The 18,996-nt window shown below is 38.4% G+C and overlaps 1 protein-coding gene across 4 annotated transcripts in view; it reads right to left on the bottom strand.

The window, feature by feature from the left end:
* The window catches only part of PRAG1 (PEAK1 related, kinase-activating pseudokinase 1), a 30,897-nt gene extending 17,024 nt beyond the window's left edge, over positions 1-13,873 (bottom strand). Inside the window, exon 1 of one of the 4 annotated variants that reach the window (XM_072115086.1) lies at positions 13,742-13,873. Coding sequence is in view for 1 of the 4 variants with exons in the window: in XM_072115068.1 (XP_071971169.1) it covers positions 8,044-8,086 (43 nt within the window). In the remaining 3 variants the exon portion in view is untranslated. Of the gene's footprint in view, positions 1-1,522; positions 1,545-8,043; positions 8,196-8,424; positions 8,643-13,741 lie in introns of those variants that run through there. The other 3 variants (XM_072115077.1, XM_072115068.1, XM_072115095.1) reach the window with 3 other exon arrangements.
* Positions 13,874-18,996: the final 5,123 nt, after the last annotated feature.

The raw sequence follows: 18,996 nt of genomic DNA, 5'->3' as shown, positions 1-18,996 counted from the left end.
TTTTTGCATAATCATAATTTTTTCTGTAGTACACTGTATAACCATGACATTTACTGTTTGTTGTACAACATGTTAAAAGCTCATTTGCAAACGGATTTGGATGAAATATTTTTATAGTTATTCCAAATCATAAGAACTAGATTTCTCATTGTATACGATTTCTTTTAAGAAAAAAGCCAATTTTCACCCTCTTAATCATATTGGACTCAATGGGCAACCACTCTATTTATTGTCTGCATTAATATGAACCGTAAGGTCTTCATGCTGGACTGTTGCCTAAAATACCCAGGGCCTATCCCAGTTCTATCCAGTTGATGAAGAATTATTTATTAGATTCATGACAAACTCCACTTAGGTCACCGCCAGTAACTATGTACTGAATGAAATTCAATGTAATGAATCACCAATATAATCAGCATGTCTTTTCACAGATCTGTTACTCAGCATTTGGAAGGTTGCAATAGCATGAATCCTCCCTGCGATCACGTCTACAACTGACACGAAACAGGGATTGTGATATTGTGAGATATCTAGATTTCCTGCATTGCCTGTATAATCAGGAAACTCCCTGCCTGTATCCACTGTGACAAAGTTCTCAAAGAAATCTCTTATTCACCATTGTTTTACAATATCCATTTCCTTTCTCTGCTCCAAGACAATTAGCAGTGACACCTAGAATATTTACCATATCAAAAGTCTTCATGGCCAATTTACAGCTGCTCAAGACTGATTGATTTGCAATTACATGCTTTAACCCTGCACCAATTGGCGTTTCCTTCTGTCAACTGTTTCACCATAGAATGTGGTAGAATTATATTTCTGACTGAAGTACCCAACACTAGTATAATAAGCATTTCTACAAAATGCCATTAATAATATAGTAGGTTACTTTGCGGCCCATGTCAGACAAGCAAGCCGATCATGGAGAGTACAAGTAGAGCAATTTTACTGTTTGGCTCAGTTCACACCTGCTGTCTCTTCTCCAGAGTCTGGCTTTTCTACATTAAGGTACGGATCTGAGAATTTAAGGTTGCTGTAGCAGAAAGGCTTATGCTATTTAGTCATTGCACCTGTTTAAAAAAAATAAATAAAATTGAAAAATTGTATTCAAATTTATCATCTCACTCCAAAAACAAAGTCCTTGGTATCTGCAACCAACATTTTCCAGAGCAAATAGTCCCCAGCATCCAGACTTCTATTAACTTCTTATGTTTTACAACCATTAAGTTTTTTTTTTTTTTAAAAAAAAAAGGAACTTTACATGACTTAATGATTTAAGATTCCATTGGTGATTTAGCCTCAAAAATTTTCAACAAAACAGCTAATCTCATCCCTGCATCTTTGCTAGAATTACCATTCACTAGGGTCATATGTCACGTAAACTATCACACCTTAAGACATTTACTAAAGAATTACATGATCCATCCTCTATGACAGGTTTAAAACAAATCAGATAACAAAAGCAGACCTGAATTTAGAAAGCAAACACATCACTCTGCTACTCCCATTCTGGGAAAAATACCTGATTCAGATAAGGCCAAATGCTCTCTCCAGTGATTTCTGCCCTTATGTTCTCTGTCTTCTCTACAGAGAGCACAACAACCTAAGTTTTTCTACTAGGCCTATTTTTCCCAGAGACAATGGCCTCCTTATGTTATGTTTAACTGGAGATGAAAAATAGATTACGGTACATAAGACATTAAATGCATATTGTCACAAAAGTTAAACAGACGCTGACATATTAGTAAGAGGGTCTTAGCAGAGAAACCACATCTTATTTTGTGGAATATCGATTTAGCAGAGACCTTTTTTTTTTTTTTTTTCAAAGGGGTAAAAAAAAAAAAATTAAAAAAAGAAGAAATTAAAAGACAGGGGTAAAAACTTGAAATTTAACTGCTGGCCATCCACCATATCCACTAGCACGATGTAAAAGACCTCTTACTCGCTTCATAAAGTGCATAGACAACAGATCTTAGATTAGTGGATTTATATTAATAAATACTATGCAAATGACACAAAATAGGTTTATTCATTACCACCACTGTATGTATTGGTATAGGACAAGATCCTTCACATACAAAGGGCAGGCGTTAAAAAAAAAAAAAAAAAAAACTCAGGAAATGAGATAAAATAACTACAAATCGGCAGAACTAGTATTACAGCTTCATATCCCGAAACCAAAGCCAGCACTTCATGTGCCTGCATTATCCTGTTACACCAAAAATATGCTGTCATGCAATACACGTATTGTCTTACTTTCCTGAAAAGCTTGTTGTAGAACATATCAGCATGCCAAGAGAAACCTAAATTAAATTGAGAAAAATACCGTACATGAAAAGCAATGTCCTTAAATAGTTTGAGTATAACCTGCTCATCAGATTATATGGAAGAGCAACCAGTCTGTGGTCAAACGACCACAGGTACCGTGTAGTCACCACTAATTTGAACCCCTAAATGTGTGTGGAATAGACAATGAGATGCAAAATAATGAAAAAAATAGTACTGAAAGGGGGGGGCGTCTATCACCACGTGGTATGTTTTTTGACTACTTTGTGTGACTTTTTTTTTGTCACAGTTGATACCAAAAAGATCTCAGCTGACAAAAAAAAAAAAAAGGCTAGTACAAGAAACCAGACAATGTGGTGATAAATCCTCTTCATAACTCAGCCCCTGCAAGGTTTTTAACCTTGATACCATGAATAAATGAATATAACAAAACTCAATGTCATTAGTCACAAAATGGAGCTTAAATAGTTTGATTTTATGATTCACAAAATTTTATTGCCTTTCTAAAGTAGGCAGAGTTATCACCAAGATGCCCGTCACTTGAAACTACATGATCCTTTTGTTCTCAGTAACTCATCCTCCCTCTTATGCACTGCTCCCAGTGATGATCTAACAGTCTGTCCTGTTCTGTTACCATAGTAATGATGTATAACTGTTTTCCGTGCACATCACTACAACACTGGCCATACTGGATGCATTCCAGCGAACGGACTACAGCCAAACATAGTGCTGATCACATGACCTGCCCAGGCAGGTGCAGGACATGTGATGTGGACATGTGACCAGCAGCCATCTTCTGTCCTTTGTCTGCTCCACGTGGAAGAAATCGACTGATTAAAGGACTGATTTAAAGGGCTGCTAGCATTTTAAATATCCATTACAGTGTATGTCCACAGCAATTTTTCTGCTTAGTGGAGCAAAATTTAAAATACCAACTAATTACATATTAGTTTATATTTTAAGGACCCATTTGTATATGAATTATGCCGATTCCTGGAATACCCCTTTAACTACACATGCATGCTACTAAAGTCCCAAGACATTATTAATAATATGCCTTAATCTAGAATGAAATAATCCAGTAAAAACCAACAGTAACCAAATCAGATTTGAGTTTATTATTTCCAAGTTCAAGTTGAAGAAAATGATACACGTGACTATAACCTTAGGAATATATTTTACATACCTAAAGTGCCGGTCCCTCAGGGGATAGTCTGAGTGACTCATTTGTCACCAAGAAGTTAACATTACTAGACATATGTGCGATGATGGAAAATTTGATCCAATAACAGAATTCTAAATACAAGTATTTCGCTTTTTTCTTCTGCTGACAGTACCCCAAGACGACAATCTTAATGTAAAATGAAAAATTTTATGAAAGAAATAAAAAATATTGAATGTGCATGGCACTTTGTGACTTCCCTCCAAGGTACGGATAGTCATGTAGAACCTATACCTGCCATGCGCTATTTATAGGTCACTGAGAGCCCTTTAAGCAGCCTCAGGCAACTGGACCCCACATTTTGTCAGCACTTCATGTAGTGTCTCAATTCCATAGCCTTTATATTACACATATTTTAGAAGGACAAACTAATTTATGTTCTGTCAAACAGGGTATTGGCTATACTACAGTCTTCTATATTCACAGGCACGCTTGATCTAAAAAAAGGACTACCCCCTTACATAATAAATCTACTAGTAGTGACTCGAAATACCAACAGTCCTGATATTAGTCCTTGATATGAGGCTTATTGTATACAGAGGCAGTTTATTTCAGACACTGGCTTGCTGTGAAAACAGTGCTGGAATTCCTGTGAAGCTCTATCTGCATGGTCTGATCAGTTCACATTCCTGACTTCTTTATGGACGGTTACCACTGCCTTTGTTATGGAGTGGAGAGGAGATTCCCATTCTAATAGGATCCTGCATTCCAGACCATAAATAGGTCAGGTCCTAATATTCCCAGAAAAGCTCAAGTAACCCATCTTTCAAGTAAAAAAAAAAGTTTACTGGATTCCCATCAACACAATATCTCTGATCAAATGTCAAGAGTTTTAACTTCAACTCAAAGAGTTCACGCTTTGTACAAGCTGTTTTAATAATGATTATCAAGTCATTGAAGTTGACTACATGATAACAAGGAGAACCAAACGTTTTACAGAATATCTCAGCTTTGGTAAACATGGTCTCTTATGGTCACTAATGACATGTCTTAACATAATCAAGATGAAAATTATCTTTACTAGATGTATAATATCCAGCCTCTTGATTGGTATTCACTTTAAGTACTAAATTCCCATAAACAGTTGGATTCTATATCAGATCGTTGCACTATGTAAAATATATATCACTGTGCAACAGCCATATTGAACTCTCATTCATTATATTGCTGAAATCACTGAACACATAGAAGACGGAACTAGATGTTTTTCTAAAAAAGGATCGCAAATTATTGGTCCTAAATTAATGGTGATGAGTTTTTTATCCAAGTGTCTCCAGTTGCAAAAATTGGAATCAGGAGGGCTATTATACTCAACAGATATTGATGAACTAAATGATATTCTCTTAATGAAGTTTTTGCACTGTACCGTTATAGATCAGCTTTCATGGACCTGCATCTTGTATTAAATCATATTAAAACTATATAAATATGCTATTAGTAGTGCTAATGCCCCCTGCACATGCATGTGATCGGTCTGTGGAGACTGACCCATGTGCTGGTCATATCCCAGAGACCGAGCACAGTGCATTGGATGGAAGTCCCTGCATCATACAGAAATAAAATGCAAGGACTCCCTGTCTGCAGGCTGGAAAGCAGCGCAGACACTAATCTAGGCGCTGATGTTCTGCCAGCACACAGGGAGTCCTTGCATCATATTTCTGTATGATGCAAAGTCTCTCATCCTCTGAACTGTGCTTCGCCTGTCGGATCCGACCAACGCATGTGTCTGTTTCCAGGAGGCCTATGTCCAGTTGCACGGTGCGCGTGTGCCCATAAAAGGGCGATGCCATGCGTTTTGAAATGTTTACCATGTGTTTGGTTGGTTTTAATCTGTTTCACAGCTGCCTACACTTCAATACATAAAGATAAACAGGTTAAAAGCAGCCAAGCGCATGGTAAATATTCAAAAACGCATGCGTTTTTAAACGGACTGAAAACATATGCTTAAAAACGGTCCAAAAACATGACATGTGGCATCACCCAAAAGCAGAAATGGTGAATTGATATGAGATCAGTCCAGCTGCTATGTTTCTAGGATGGTCAATCCAGCACAAGCATGCCTGCAATATACTCACCTGTGTGCAACCACCACATAGAGCTTCCTGCAGAAGTTTTTCCATCCAGGTTTTTAATGAACCTGCTTTAGATATGCCCATTGCAGTTTTATATACCCCCCTCCCATGTAGTAAACTGCACAGATGGACCCAGTTTGAAAAAAATTATAGATATCTGCCCCATCCTCTCTCTACCACTATAAGGAACTTGATGGGTAAGAAAGGTCTGCAAACATTGAGGCTGCACTCACTAGTGGTATATCAGTTGCATTTTGAAACGCAGTTGAAAGGCTCGGGGTGCGGCATATTTACTGAATGCTCAGGAAACACAATATTGACTCAATGGGGCAGATTTACTTACCCGGTCCTGTCGCGATCCCGCAGTGCATTGTCCGTCGTGGATTGGTCTTGCGCCCGAGTTCCTGCATCCGGCGCTTCCGCGTCGTTGTCCCCCGGAATTCACTTTCTTCTTCCCGGTGCTTGTAAGTGCGTGTCTTGCGACACAATTCTAAATGTTAAATCCAGCGCACAGTCCGAATCCGTCGGGTTGTCTGACGTCCCGCTCCCTGATTTCTGTTGCGTGCAAGCTGGCGCCGATGTGCCAAAATCCGATCGCATGTGCCAAAATCCCGGGGGAATTTGGCGCTTCGACAAAAACATGCTCCAAGGAGCCTTAGTAAATGAGCCCCAATGTGTAATCAGGGGTAGAGCCCTTCAATTGCTTTTCAAAGCGCGATCGACATGCTACATGTGAATGTGGCCTCAGGAAAAACCAAAACGATTTCTGGCATTTTATCTGAGCTCTCATTGGTTGCCATGGGCAATTAGAACTGTTATGCGTTCAAGTACTTCTGATAAATCTTCCCCAATGTGGTTTTAATGCACTCTTGATACATGTGTTATCATGTTAACATTATGTTTACAAAACACAAATGTTAATAGCAATGTAATTGGGCAAATCTCTTCTCCTCAGCTTGTATATTGCAAACGCCACGTGTTAGCGCAGCCTTAAGAGATATATTCAGCAATGATATGTGCCAAACTCAACGTACCAAGTACATGTACAAGTACCGAGTAGTTTTGCTCCTAAAAATCAAACTTTAGTGATATATCTATTTTATGGCTACGCAATATTAAGTTGCCTGTCCTTAGTTAAGGAAGTCAAACTTGGACAATTGACAAACTCTCAGCTGTTGGAAGCAGAGGCAATGCTTTTATTGCTTAGGCTACTGCAAGTTGTTTACTTAGTAGCATCTGTGCATGTTGGTCCCACTAAAACGAAAGGACAAGACTAATTGTATGATATGCAGGTGTAAGGGGAAGTCTAAAACAATAAAGAGGCGACAACAGCGCAACAACTGTCCACAAATCTTATGTAACGTTGTGGTTCACCTTCCATACCATACGACTAGTGGACAGGTATGGTGGAAGAAGGCAGCAAACACGTTTCTGATTTGTAAATCCCTTTAAATGAAACAGTTCTGAGACCAATTGACGGAACTCTAGCGTTTCTGCGTTGAGCAGTAAATTGCTGCTACAAGGCTGTACCTTGTGAAATGTAAATCAATTGTACTGCAAACTACTAGGTGCAACGTGGTTCCCGAGGTGTCTTTTAGAAACGCATTGCAATGTGAAGCAACATAGCGGGAACAGATGTATTATTGCCCCTTGTAGTCTCATTCAGATTACCTGAGCGAATAAGTATGTGTTAACGCCACTGCCTATTGTTTAGCAACTGCAAGCCACTGACAATGAAGGGGTATTTTCATTATACCATGGAATGTAACAGTAAGAACATTTATTACAACAATAAAACCATAAAAAAGGCTGACTTGTACAAAAAAAAAGCAGGAAGACTAGGGCATTCCAAAAATCAATGACAATAGCAATGCACAGGCTTTTACTGTACACCCTGACTGAATACAAGGTATGTGTCAAGGTCTCCTTCAGTGACCATTTAATACATTATTAATAGATAACTTGTTCAAGTTCACAGGTCAGGGTCTACAGTGATAAAGTTGTGCTCCTTGCCTTACCAGAAGCCTCCTTTGTACAGATGTAAAGATTTCCCATACAAAACCAGTTGGGAGCCCCCCTGTGAGGGTGGGTAGGCATGTGCAGTATTGATGCATTTTTTTTCCGATATCAGGATTTAAGAATGAAGGAGGGGGGGGGGGGCTATTATATAGAATATATTCTGCTTCTGTTCTGTACTTCATTTACCTCTAAACAGCAGGTTTATATATACCCTTAGATGTATGGAACAAAACTTTTTTTGAATAATAAAAAGTTCCATTTTCACTTGTTTTTAGTTCAATTTTCTATCTCTAGTTATTTTTATACAGACAGGTAAGAAAACACATTTCAGTAAATTAACTCTTTACTTACACCTTTCATCATAACCATGTAAAACCCTTTAGAGATTCTCTCAGCATTCTGGTCTGAAGACTATAATCCCAGCTGCATTTCTTACAATTGTACCTGTCCAGTTAAACAGGATCCCGAGTGTAAAATATATCCTCATGTCTCCAAAGTCTTCAAGATCCCTTAACAAAAGTGCTCATTAACAAAAGAAAAGTCTGTTTTGGGCTGAAATGCAATACCAAAAAGTCTCCACCATGGCTTGTTGCTCCTATCCCTTGGGATAGACAGCTAACTTGCCCTGTAACCCATTAACTGCCGCTCTGTCAGAAGCCTGGGGGAGGGGGTGGATTGCACTACCATAAAGAAAGTGAAATTTGCCCAGACAAGTCCCCAATGCCATATAATACAAAGCCTGAAACAATGAGAAAACTTTTTTAAACATGTTACAATTAACAAGATATGTATATGTTGCAGATTACTATTGAATTACTTCTTTACCTGAGTTTGCAGCTCCTTTTCGGGTGGCAGTAATTGGTGATATGGAATAATCCAGGAATAAATAGAGAATAACCAGCTCAGGTAGTGGCAGTCACTAGGTGCAGGCTCTGTAGCTGTGTGCACTGCTCCCAGTAAGCAGGATAATATGAGCAGGCAGCAGCACAGGCTTACTACTGGAGTGAGGAGTAGGCTGGCTTAGGACAGAGGTGGAGATACCAGGGAGGAGCTGTGTGTGTTGTAGTAGACCTCCAGCACTCTCTGTAGTCCACACTCTCCACCCACAGGGCATGCATTTTTTTTTTTTACTTTTGTTTGCCTTAACTATTTCAGGACTTACAGCTATAGTGATTAGCTGATAAATGACAAGCAGATGAATGAGGCACAATTCTTTCTGACCTACAATTCCATTATAGTTTGTAAGGCTGATTTCTAAAACTGCACCCAGTGTATAAGGGAATAATGGTGCAGAATTCACCATTCTCCTGCCAAGACAAATTGAGAATTAATGTTGTGTTAAACAATGCAGAAGTGTGGAGATTAAAACACAATTTAACCTTCACATGTGAACATGATCTGAGGGTGCGTGTGCAGATTTGCCACACTGCAAATACACAGCAATAGAGTAGCATTTAAGTGTATGGGATATTTGACACTTTCCTACATATTACTGTACAGAACAAATCTGAAGCAGTATTGCCTTTCCATTCAGGATTTTTGATCCACACCAAATATGTGACGCGTCATTTATTGCAGCGGATCATCGTATGGAAATCAACCTTTGTAGCAAAATAGTGGCAAATCAGAGACTCCAATTGGGTTAATTTTTTATGCTTGCAGAATGTCTGGGGTAAAGACTGCAGCCATTCTGCAACATATGCAGATACCCTGGGGATGCATTCCCATGTGGTAAATTATGAAGCAAAGGCTCCAAATGAGAATGCACCGTTTAGGAACGCAATTCAGACACGATGGGCAAGTCCCAGAACAATCGCCATCAAATTATGCAGCGCTACACACAGCTTGCCAAATTGGTCCCTGTCCCCAATGGGGCTCACAATCTCTTTGCAGATGTTGAACCTAAGACTTGAACCCAGATCCCCAGCGCTGCAAGGCTGTAGTGCTAACCACTAAGCCACTGCGCTGCCCACCATAAAACCGCAAACTGGGTACCCCACTTACATTGTTTGTCACCCCTGTGTCATCGTTGTGTGAGTAGATCAGAAGTCCCTGCCAGAGGTGTAAACCCAGGCAGGAATAGAACCTGCCCTAAGTTTTGAGGTAGTAGGCGAATGCACAGGGGCAGTGGAAACCATGACCATGTGTTTAAGCCTATAACATAACATGGGAACATGTGCTAGCCATTGAAACAATGACTAACACACATCCCAAAACATTTTTTGTGTGTAAGAGGCTTTGGCGTGAAATTATACATTATATAAATTATTCAATAAATTATACAATTTCTAGCAAAAAAATCTGCACCTATGCCACCTATTGATTTAAATAAAGTCCATTCTTGCTGTAGAAACTTCCTTGGTTACGTACTACCACGCACATATAATTAGACGCTGAATCAGCCACCAACCCATCTGCCCAAAATGGTTCTTACAGCATGGTCACGCATGCCGAATTTGCTTAGCTATTGACTCCCCTGTTAATTAAACCATTCCTGCACAAAAAGAGATTTTCTAAACTTATGGTTGAGTCATCCAGTGACTATAGTTGTGGAAGAGGAGTGGTTGGTCACACACTAGCTGCATCTGCCCAACAGATAACCTTCTTGTGCTAATACCTAATGACAGAGGTCAGCACTAGATGAGGAAGTGGCATACAAATGACCTCTTGTAGGCTTCTCACATGTCACTTTCTGGTAGTGAAAGAGGGTAGCATGGGAGCATGAAGGTGAATGTTTTTTTTTCCTTTTTTTTTTTTTTTTACAAGAGATGAAGTTGCACCAGTTTTTGTAGTATATTTACAGATTGGCTTTCATACTAAGCTCCATATTTATATAAAGGTATATGTTACCGTTTGTCAATATGCAGCTAGTTTCAGCAATGTTTTGTTTATGTATGAATGTGCTGTAATTCTGCGACATTTACTTTATTATTTGCAGTAGGTCTGTAATATTTAAGAGCTCAGAACTCCCTCCTTCCTACTTCTCATTGATCAATGAGCAAAATGATGTCAATCAGGAAGCTGACAATCATATTAGTAATAATCTTTATTTATATAGCACCCTCATATTCTGTTTATGTTCAGTAAATCTGCTGCTTAACTGGTTCAGAATCACAGTAATTTTATATAGTTATATAGAGGTATATGTTTGCAAAACCCGTCCCTGTGTCAAGGCTAAAGGCTGGTAAATGATGTCCCAATGCCGTTGAGTGTCACATGATTGTGCTATCTAACAAAAGTCGCAAAATCTTTGAACAATCCATTCTTATCTAATTCCTACACCAAAAGTGCAGTGGGTTTTTTACTTTTTGCAACCATTGTGGTAAAAAGCTATTTATTAGACATCAACAACATGGATTCCAAACATATACACAGGAAAACTTGGTGGCTGTTAACTTTGCTGGTCGGATAAAAAAAAGCCTAAAAAACTAAGTGCAAATCCACCAATGCACCCATAAAGAAAACAGTGTAATAAAACCACTAATGCATGAAAGGACATGATGATCTAGCGCAATATACAGAAAGTCATCCAGTAGAATTCAACCTTTAATTCAGGCATGTTCATACAGTCTAACTTGTTTCCACAGTAAAGTGCAGACACTTTAAAATCCCCAGCATGTTTCGAAGAATGGCATGGCAGTCATGTATAAGAGCATCTAATAACACTCTAAAGTGTTGGAGATTTCCCATGTCTACACTATGATTACCCTATGGCTGCATTGTCCCTATGCACTTTGGAAACAGGTTGGACTTAATGAATACACCTGAATTCTAGAGGAGGACTTTGTTGTCTCCAAATTTTCTTCAAATTTTGCTAGGATACAGGATCACAAATTTTGATTAAACAATTGGCGTGATGTTTTGTGTTAGGGCTCTTGGGGTGAATACATTTTTATTTCATATATTTAGGAGATTTCTTTACTTTTATTTTTTATTTTTACTTTTTTTTTCAAAGATCATAAATACCTAAGGGAACTATATTTTAGCACTTATTTTTACATATTATCTGTACCTGGGGCTGCTATACAGGGGAAAACTGTATAGTTACAGCAACACTTGCCACTGTCTACGATGTGCAGTGTCCATATAAACTGAGCAGCAGCCTCTTAGTCCTGGTGATCATGGGACAAAGGTAGATGACCTCATTGAGTGTTGGGTATAAAAGAACTGAGAACACAGATGCAGTTTATACAACTTCAGGGTGCCTTCAAACTGTTCATAGTGGGCGACCCAAAATCTGGTAGTCCAATCACTTGGGCAGCCTTGTAAAGCCCATTCTATAAATATGCTAAGGAGCTGGCCTTACCATAGATAAATACATAGCAGACAATCTTTAAGAAGGTAATATTCCACTTAAAATGAGCAATTGTCCAATTGTCAATACTTTTATGCTGTCCTAAATGAGAGTGTTGTATAAGGGCTGTTTTAGATGTCGTATAAGATTCTTCGGAGAAGAAGTGACACTCTGCTTCATATTTCACTGCTATTCTTAAAACCATATCCTCGGCGGTCCCTGAGATAGGACACCGAGTTGTCAGCGATTCGTGAACAATCCTAAGCCTAGTGATAGATTTTCTTAAGTAACTTTTATATTCTTTAAAGGAAACCCATCAATTGACCTAATAAACCACTACCAGAGTATTGTCAAGCATCTTCAGATCATGTTTCTTTTATGACCCACCATGAATGCATCATCCACCATCAAGTGCAGTGAGGGGATAATTCTGGGACATGAAAAGTGTGACTTCAGTGCTGAGCTCTCCACCAATTTACTTATCTCTTCAAAGTTTATTTTGTAGGCTATGCTGACCCATGAAAGGAACATGATATGGAAGGTTATAAGAAGCTAAACAACATACTGGTAGCTGACAGGTTCCCTATAAATCTCTCCTATTACTCTAAGGTGACCTACTGTGACATCTCAACTGTCCCAGATAAACTATTTTAACATCATAAGTGAATTCCAATGAGGTAAGACACTGTAACCTCATATATATTGGTTTGCAGTGGTTATATAAGGGAGTATGCACTTTCTTTTTTAAAAAGGTAACTGCTCTCACACTCCTAACATGCTGCCCCTCTCCTGGATGTTGCAGTCAGGTAAGGTAACATGAAATAACAAATGGGTTTTTGCTGGCAGGGCTATGCCACATCGTATAGTGCATACCTCCCAATCATCCCAGATCCAGCGGATTTCAGGCTCTGTCCCGCTGTCCCGCCCGGCAGGAGGTATGTCCCTGGATTGCTTAGTGATGCAGAGAGCCATGAGCAGGTGTATTGACCTCATCAGCACATGTTTTCTAGGTGCTGCTACAATACAGACGCGGAGGAGGAGGCACAATGGAAACGTGACAGTATTTTATTTATTTTTATGCAACAATTGAGGGCCCATGAGACGGGGTGCAGAAAAGGGGCCCATATAAAGATGCACATAATAGGCGGGCAGAGAAGGGGCCACAATAAGAAGGGGAAGCAGAAGTGGGGGCACTATAAGAGAGGGAGCAGTCCTTGTAATACAACATGTCATTTGAGAAAACATTCTCCAAACCACCTGGGTAAGTTACAGTGTCCTAATGTTATTACTGGATAAAGTGACAAATAGCATTTTTGAAAAATACGGCTTGGCCATCAAAGTGAAAATGAGCTTGGTCATTTTGGGGTTAAAAACATGGAAAATACCAAATGCTTTAAAGATGTTACATGCTTCAGTGTCTTATATTGTAAACAGGAACTAATTTATACAATAAGCTAGAACTTTCTATCCAGGAAAGGAAATTGTGTCAGCATCTCCCAGGGGGAATAATTGCAATTTCTGGATATTTACTAATGCTTCCTTTTTCTCATTGCTCCTTTTCCGTTTCCTTCCCTTTTCAAGGCCACAGAAACATAATATGTAACCAGCTTTTTTAAGAAGAGTGACTCTTTGCCATTCTGACTAATACTGGATACTTTTTTGCCATAAAGACACTGTCAGCCTGGACTGTATGTCAGATGGCTGGTCTTGTCATAGAACCCGACTGTGACTACCCCTCACTTCAATATACCCCCTTCACAGGGATGTCCCCCTACTCACTCAAGAAAAATGCTATATCCATATACACAAAACTGGCTATTCTTCAACCATATCTAGGGCAGTACTTACTCTTTATTTCAGGGACACCGCCTCACAAAATTCTGGGTAATATATGGGTCTTCCATCAGGCTGCATTATTTTAATAGTGGTTTTATATTTCAAGCAGGTCTTGTGTCTTTTATTTCCATCTTTTTATCCTGCTTTCATAAATCTATGAGAAACACACAAAAGTATTTAAAGTGACTAGAACACACAAAGCAGATGCAAACGGCAGAACATTCCAGTCAGCACCTGCTCCCACATTTACAAGTTTTACCCGGATAAATAGTTAACGGATATACCAAGAGGGCTACCTAACTCCAGGGCTTTCTCTCCAACACAAAGGCCAAATATGCACTATATCAAAGCAGTAACTTGTTAGCGTGAAATATTGTTTTATGGGATGCAAGTCATTTACATAGCATAGGATGGAATGTCTGGAATTTCACAATAGGGATCACCAAGACAGTTTTTCCTCAAACTTTGTAAGATGCAAATCAATAGGCCATCTGCCACCATTATATGAATGTCTTATTAATGTGTTCCAGACAGCTGGCAACTAAATAAAATAACTTTAGACTACCATGCCAACAACCAAAGTTAAAATGGTAAAATCTAACAAGAACATATTTTATGTCCTGTATTTTTGTATATAATTCATGTATTTAGTAAACTGTAGTCTAAATAAAAATGTGACAAAAGGGTTCTAAGGGCAATTGGTTCATCTCTACCCTGTTCTTCATGTCATACACTGGTATTTTTCAAAGCATTTTACAACCATTGTATTTTTTAATATTCCTGTATTTGAAAAGAGGGGTAGATCATAATGGGACAAGGGGAATATGTGGTCTGTGCTTTCTGTTTAGCTGTATAAGGTCCCAGGTAAGATAGGGGGCATAAGCTACTTACGGTATGCACTGGGCCCTTAGTTGTCTGTATCTGTTTTTGGGAAGTATTAAAGAAACAATTCCATATTCAATAAAGTTATGTTTGGTAAAAAAAATGCAGGTATGTTTCTGTCAACCTTTATTTCCATGCTTTCTGAAGAATTAGCACAGCATGTTAGGTATGTCACTTATATTCATTTTTAGAAATTGGAATTTGTATGATTTTTCTCAGGGACAGGGCCCCACAGCAGTCTTCTGAATGGGGCCTCCTTTCCCGCATAAAAATATACCTTTTATACTCATAAATACACACACACATTAATATATACCTATATACATAAACATACGGTTCTTCACTCCTACAAACACATTTATAAACTTGCACACATACACACATATAAAGCATATACACATCACATATACACACATACAGTGCCATTTACAGACATAAAGCATATATACACACATACACCATATACACATACAGCATATACACATCAGAGATACAGCATATATACATCACATATATGTTACATACATATTATGCTGTACAATGAACAGCATTATATGTATATAATGGTGCACATGCTGGGATGCTGTTGTACACTTTCCATGTTCATACCATTTGTATTATGTCCTCACATCTGCATCTCTTGTTACGTAACATTATAAGGTAAAATTTCTAACATGTATAGTTCATTCTACAGGATACTTGACAGATTAAGATGATCAAAATCTTTCCATACACGTTCCATTCACTAGCAGCAAACAGAGAATGTGAACATGAGCACTGAATCTTTTGTGGCGCAGTGTCATGTGCAAAAGTCCAAATGGTGTAGATAAAGGCACAAAGCAGTGGTTTGCATCCTTTGCTACACCATTACCCTCACCACTTTCAAAAAAGGGATGTTGCCGGGGGAGGGGGCAGGGCCATCAGTCTTCATCAGATTTCTGAGCTTTGATGCCAGAAAACTGGTGTGAAAGCTTGTAACTATTGACTCTGGTTCCATACTGTAATGAGGCCCTGTACTTTATTTATGAAGAGGCACATTAATGAGGGCCATAATACTTTATTTGCAATCATTTTTATTGACTTTCAAAGTTTCAGCAAAAGGGAGTTAAAACATGATATAGTTGCATAGATCTTGACAGATAATGAAGATATAAATAAAGGGGGTATTTATTATGGGAAAGGTTGGTCTGGAGGAGGGGGAGGACACAGTAAGCACAACAAAGGAGGCTGAAAAAAGAATAGCCATGTGAAACAGCAGCCGCTTCTACTATGGAATACCTTGCAGGTCCTCTCAGCCGCTACTGTAATGCCTTGTGAGTAGCAATGGCCTTAACCCTTTAAGGATGCAGGGTTTTTTCGTTCATTTTTCGCTCTTCACATTCAAAAATCCATAAGTTTTTCATTTTTCCGTGTACAGAGCTGTGTGAGGGCTTATTTTGTTGTGAGTTAAACTTTTTCATACTATGGTGTACGGAGCTGTATGAGGTGTCATTTTTTTGTGTAATGAGCCTACGTTTTCATTGCTACTATTTTGAGTACTATGCAACCTTTTGATTAATTTTTGTTACATTTTTTATGTGATGTAAAATGTTGTAAAAGTAGCATTTCGGACATTTGGGGCGCTAATTTCCATTATGGAGGTCACCGCCGGCATTAACAGTTTTTATATTTTGATAGACCGGGCATTTTGAGACGCGACAATACCGAACATGTTTGTGTTAAACCTTTACTGTTTATTACGTTTTATATCAGTTCTAGGGAAAGGGGGATTATTTGCATTTTTACATTTTTATTATGTTTTAAACTTTTTTTTAACTTTTGTTTTTTACTATTTTTTAGACCATCTAGGATACTTTAACCCTAGATGGTCTGATTGTTCCTACCATATACTGCAATACAGTTCAGTATATGGCATTTATACACAGTATTCATTGTAATAGCCATGGCTTATTGTAACGAATCTGCAGATGGCATGCAGCCTTGGGTCAGACGAACAACCAAGTCTGTCATGGCAACCGCTCCCTGATGGCGTTCCAGGGAACGACCATCAGAATCTTCTTTTAAATGCAACCAGTGGCATCGGAAGTGTTAAGACGTTGGAGACGTAACGCGTGGGGAGCCCTCCACATCCTGATCATTCCACCACCCCGCCTGCATGCTGCTATTTCTCTGGTTTGTTTGCCAGGTCACTTGTTATATGTACTAGGGTTTGCCTTCATTACCTTTATCGACTTTTTACCATGTTTACATTGTAGGCATTAATTCACTTAACCCTTACTTCCATGGCAGCTTGACAGATGCACTTGCACTTTATATGTGTCTTTTCATTGTTTAGGGGTGGTTTTGGGTGGATACCACCCATTCAGGAGGTGTCTTGTTTTTGCACCAACCATAGTGCATAACATGGTAGACAAGTGTATGTACTTTGGTACAGTTTTAATTTATTTTATATGCATGTTTGTGTTCAGTGTTGAATATTAATAAAATTTGTTATGTTTTTTGACAAATTTGTTGTTATGTGAGTCAGTGACACACTTTTTTTTTCTCTGATTCTTGATTTGGAAGTGTTAATGCCGGCAATATAATATTAGATTACAGAGTACAAACAGTCATATGGAACAATAGGAGTGAGGGCCCTGCGAAAGAGCCTACAGTCTATGAGGAGGAGGGAGGGACACAAGAGCTTACAGTCCATGAGACTTTCTTATAGTAAATTAGCTTCTGGATCAAAATCCTCAGCAAAAAAAAACCCAGACATTTTTTGTGCTGCAGAACATGGGTAGTGTTTAGTGAACATATCTTTAACCAAGCCTTAAAGCCTGCATTGTAATATATGACCTACCTCTATGAAGTATGATATTTCAGCTTTATGTCTCTTATTCCTTAATATTTGCTACCCCCATTATATTTAATAACTCTGTACAAGCAAAATGTTATAAACAAATAACGATAAAAAGGGACCCAGCTCGTTACACTTTATTATCTTGTAATCCACTTTTCATGCAAGACCCCTACTGTGATTTTCAGACACTCCAGTCTAAAAAGATCCTACTAATTGCATTGTGTATAGTCACTATGTATAAGTAAACTTCTCATTAGATGGGGCTACAAAGCCTTTTCTTTGTGTTGGCTGCAATTAAAAAGGCTCCAGGCAACAAAGTTTTAAGATTTCAGGACAGAATATACATACTGACTCATTATGATAACTAGTTTAAAAAGTATTTCTTTGTCGTTTTCAATCTGTAGAAGTTTAGTGTCCTGCAAAGATTTATCATATCCATATTGTAACAAAAGACTCATATACTGTACATGACAAAGCCAAGCGTAGCTTTACGTAAGGTTCCTATGGATTATTTTAGACCTGTAGATGTTCTGGTGTCACGATCTGCTGCTGCCTCCTCTTAGCTTCTAGGGGAAAATACTTCCATAATAAGGCAAGCATTGGAATTTGGAGCTATTTTATGTGAATTCATAGAGAATATGTGAGATTCCTCTGTGTGATTCCACATGTAATTGGAGGCACAAAAAAGGATAATATGGGAATCTTATTGTGGACCTTCATAGCATTGTGTGTATGAGTCCCAGGAGACATTAATGTAACAATCTTTAATATTTTTCAATATGCAATAAGTATATTCTGATTTCCAACAAATCTTTTTCTCATGCATATACTGTATATTTCCATCTATGTACAAATATGTCAGGAAATCTTGACTTTTTTTTAATAAGTTTGTCACGTAAGGCCTGAAGAGCAGGTAAACAAAAAATAGTTAGACCACCCTCAATAGAAGGGAAATCTGTTAGGCAATGAGGAGTGTTCCTTCTTAGAGACCAAATGTTTTCCTTTTGTGAAATCTTATACAGGAGTAAATTGTGGAGAGTGGGTGGGGGATGAACCAACTGTAGTGTGTTATACAACAGCTTTGCATTAGATGCTAGACAAACACAAAAAAGTTAAAATCTACATCCTAATCTGCAGCTCATTGATGTACCCACTTAGAATAAAACATCAAATTATATAAAAACATCTACATTTTTCTCAGACTGGAATAAGTCCCAACATAAAATCCATTTTCCACTGTTACTCACCACCTCCCCCAACCCCTGAAACAAAGGTTGTCTTAGCTAAAACTCTATATTGTGAATTGCAAAAGCTTGTGTTTACCAATCACCTGGGGTGACTACTTACAAAAGACAGGCAATATTTTCAGATGCCCCCCCTGGTCTAGATCCTCTTCCCTTTCAACTCAGTGTGATTAAAATGACGCATAGGGAAAGAAAACGAAGGGAAACTGGAAAAGAAAACTTCACAGCAAGACTTTTCTAGTACTATCGCATGCTGTTTGTTTTTTGTTACCAGTATATAATGCCATGTAAACACCTTC

The sequence above is a fragment of the Engystomops pustulosus genome, chromosome 1 (assembly GCF_040894005.1).
Source record: "Engystomops pustulosus chromosome 1, aEngPut4.maternal, whole genome shotgun sequence".
In the NCBI taxonomy this organism is placed as follows: Eukaryota; Metazoa; Chordata; class Amphibia; order Anura; family Leptodactylidae; genus Engystomops; species Engystomops pustulosus.
Note: the sequence above shows the minus strand (reverse complement) of the source record. Positions and strands in the feature narration are given on the sequence as shown.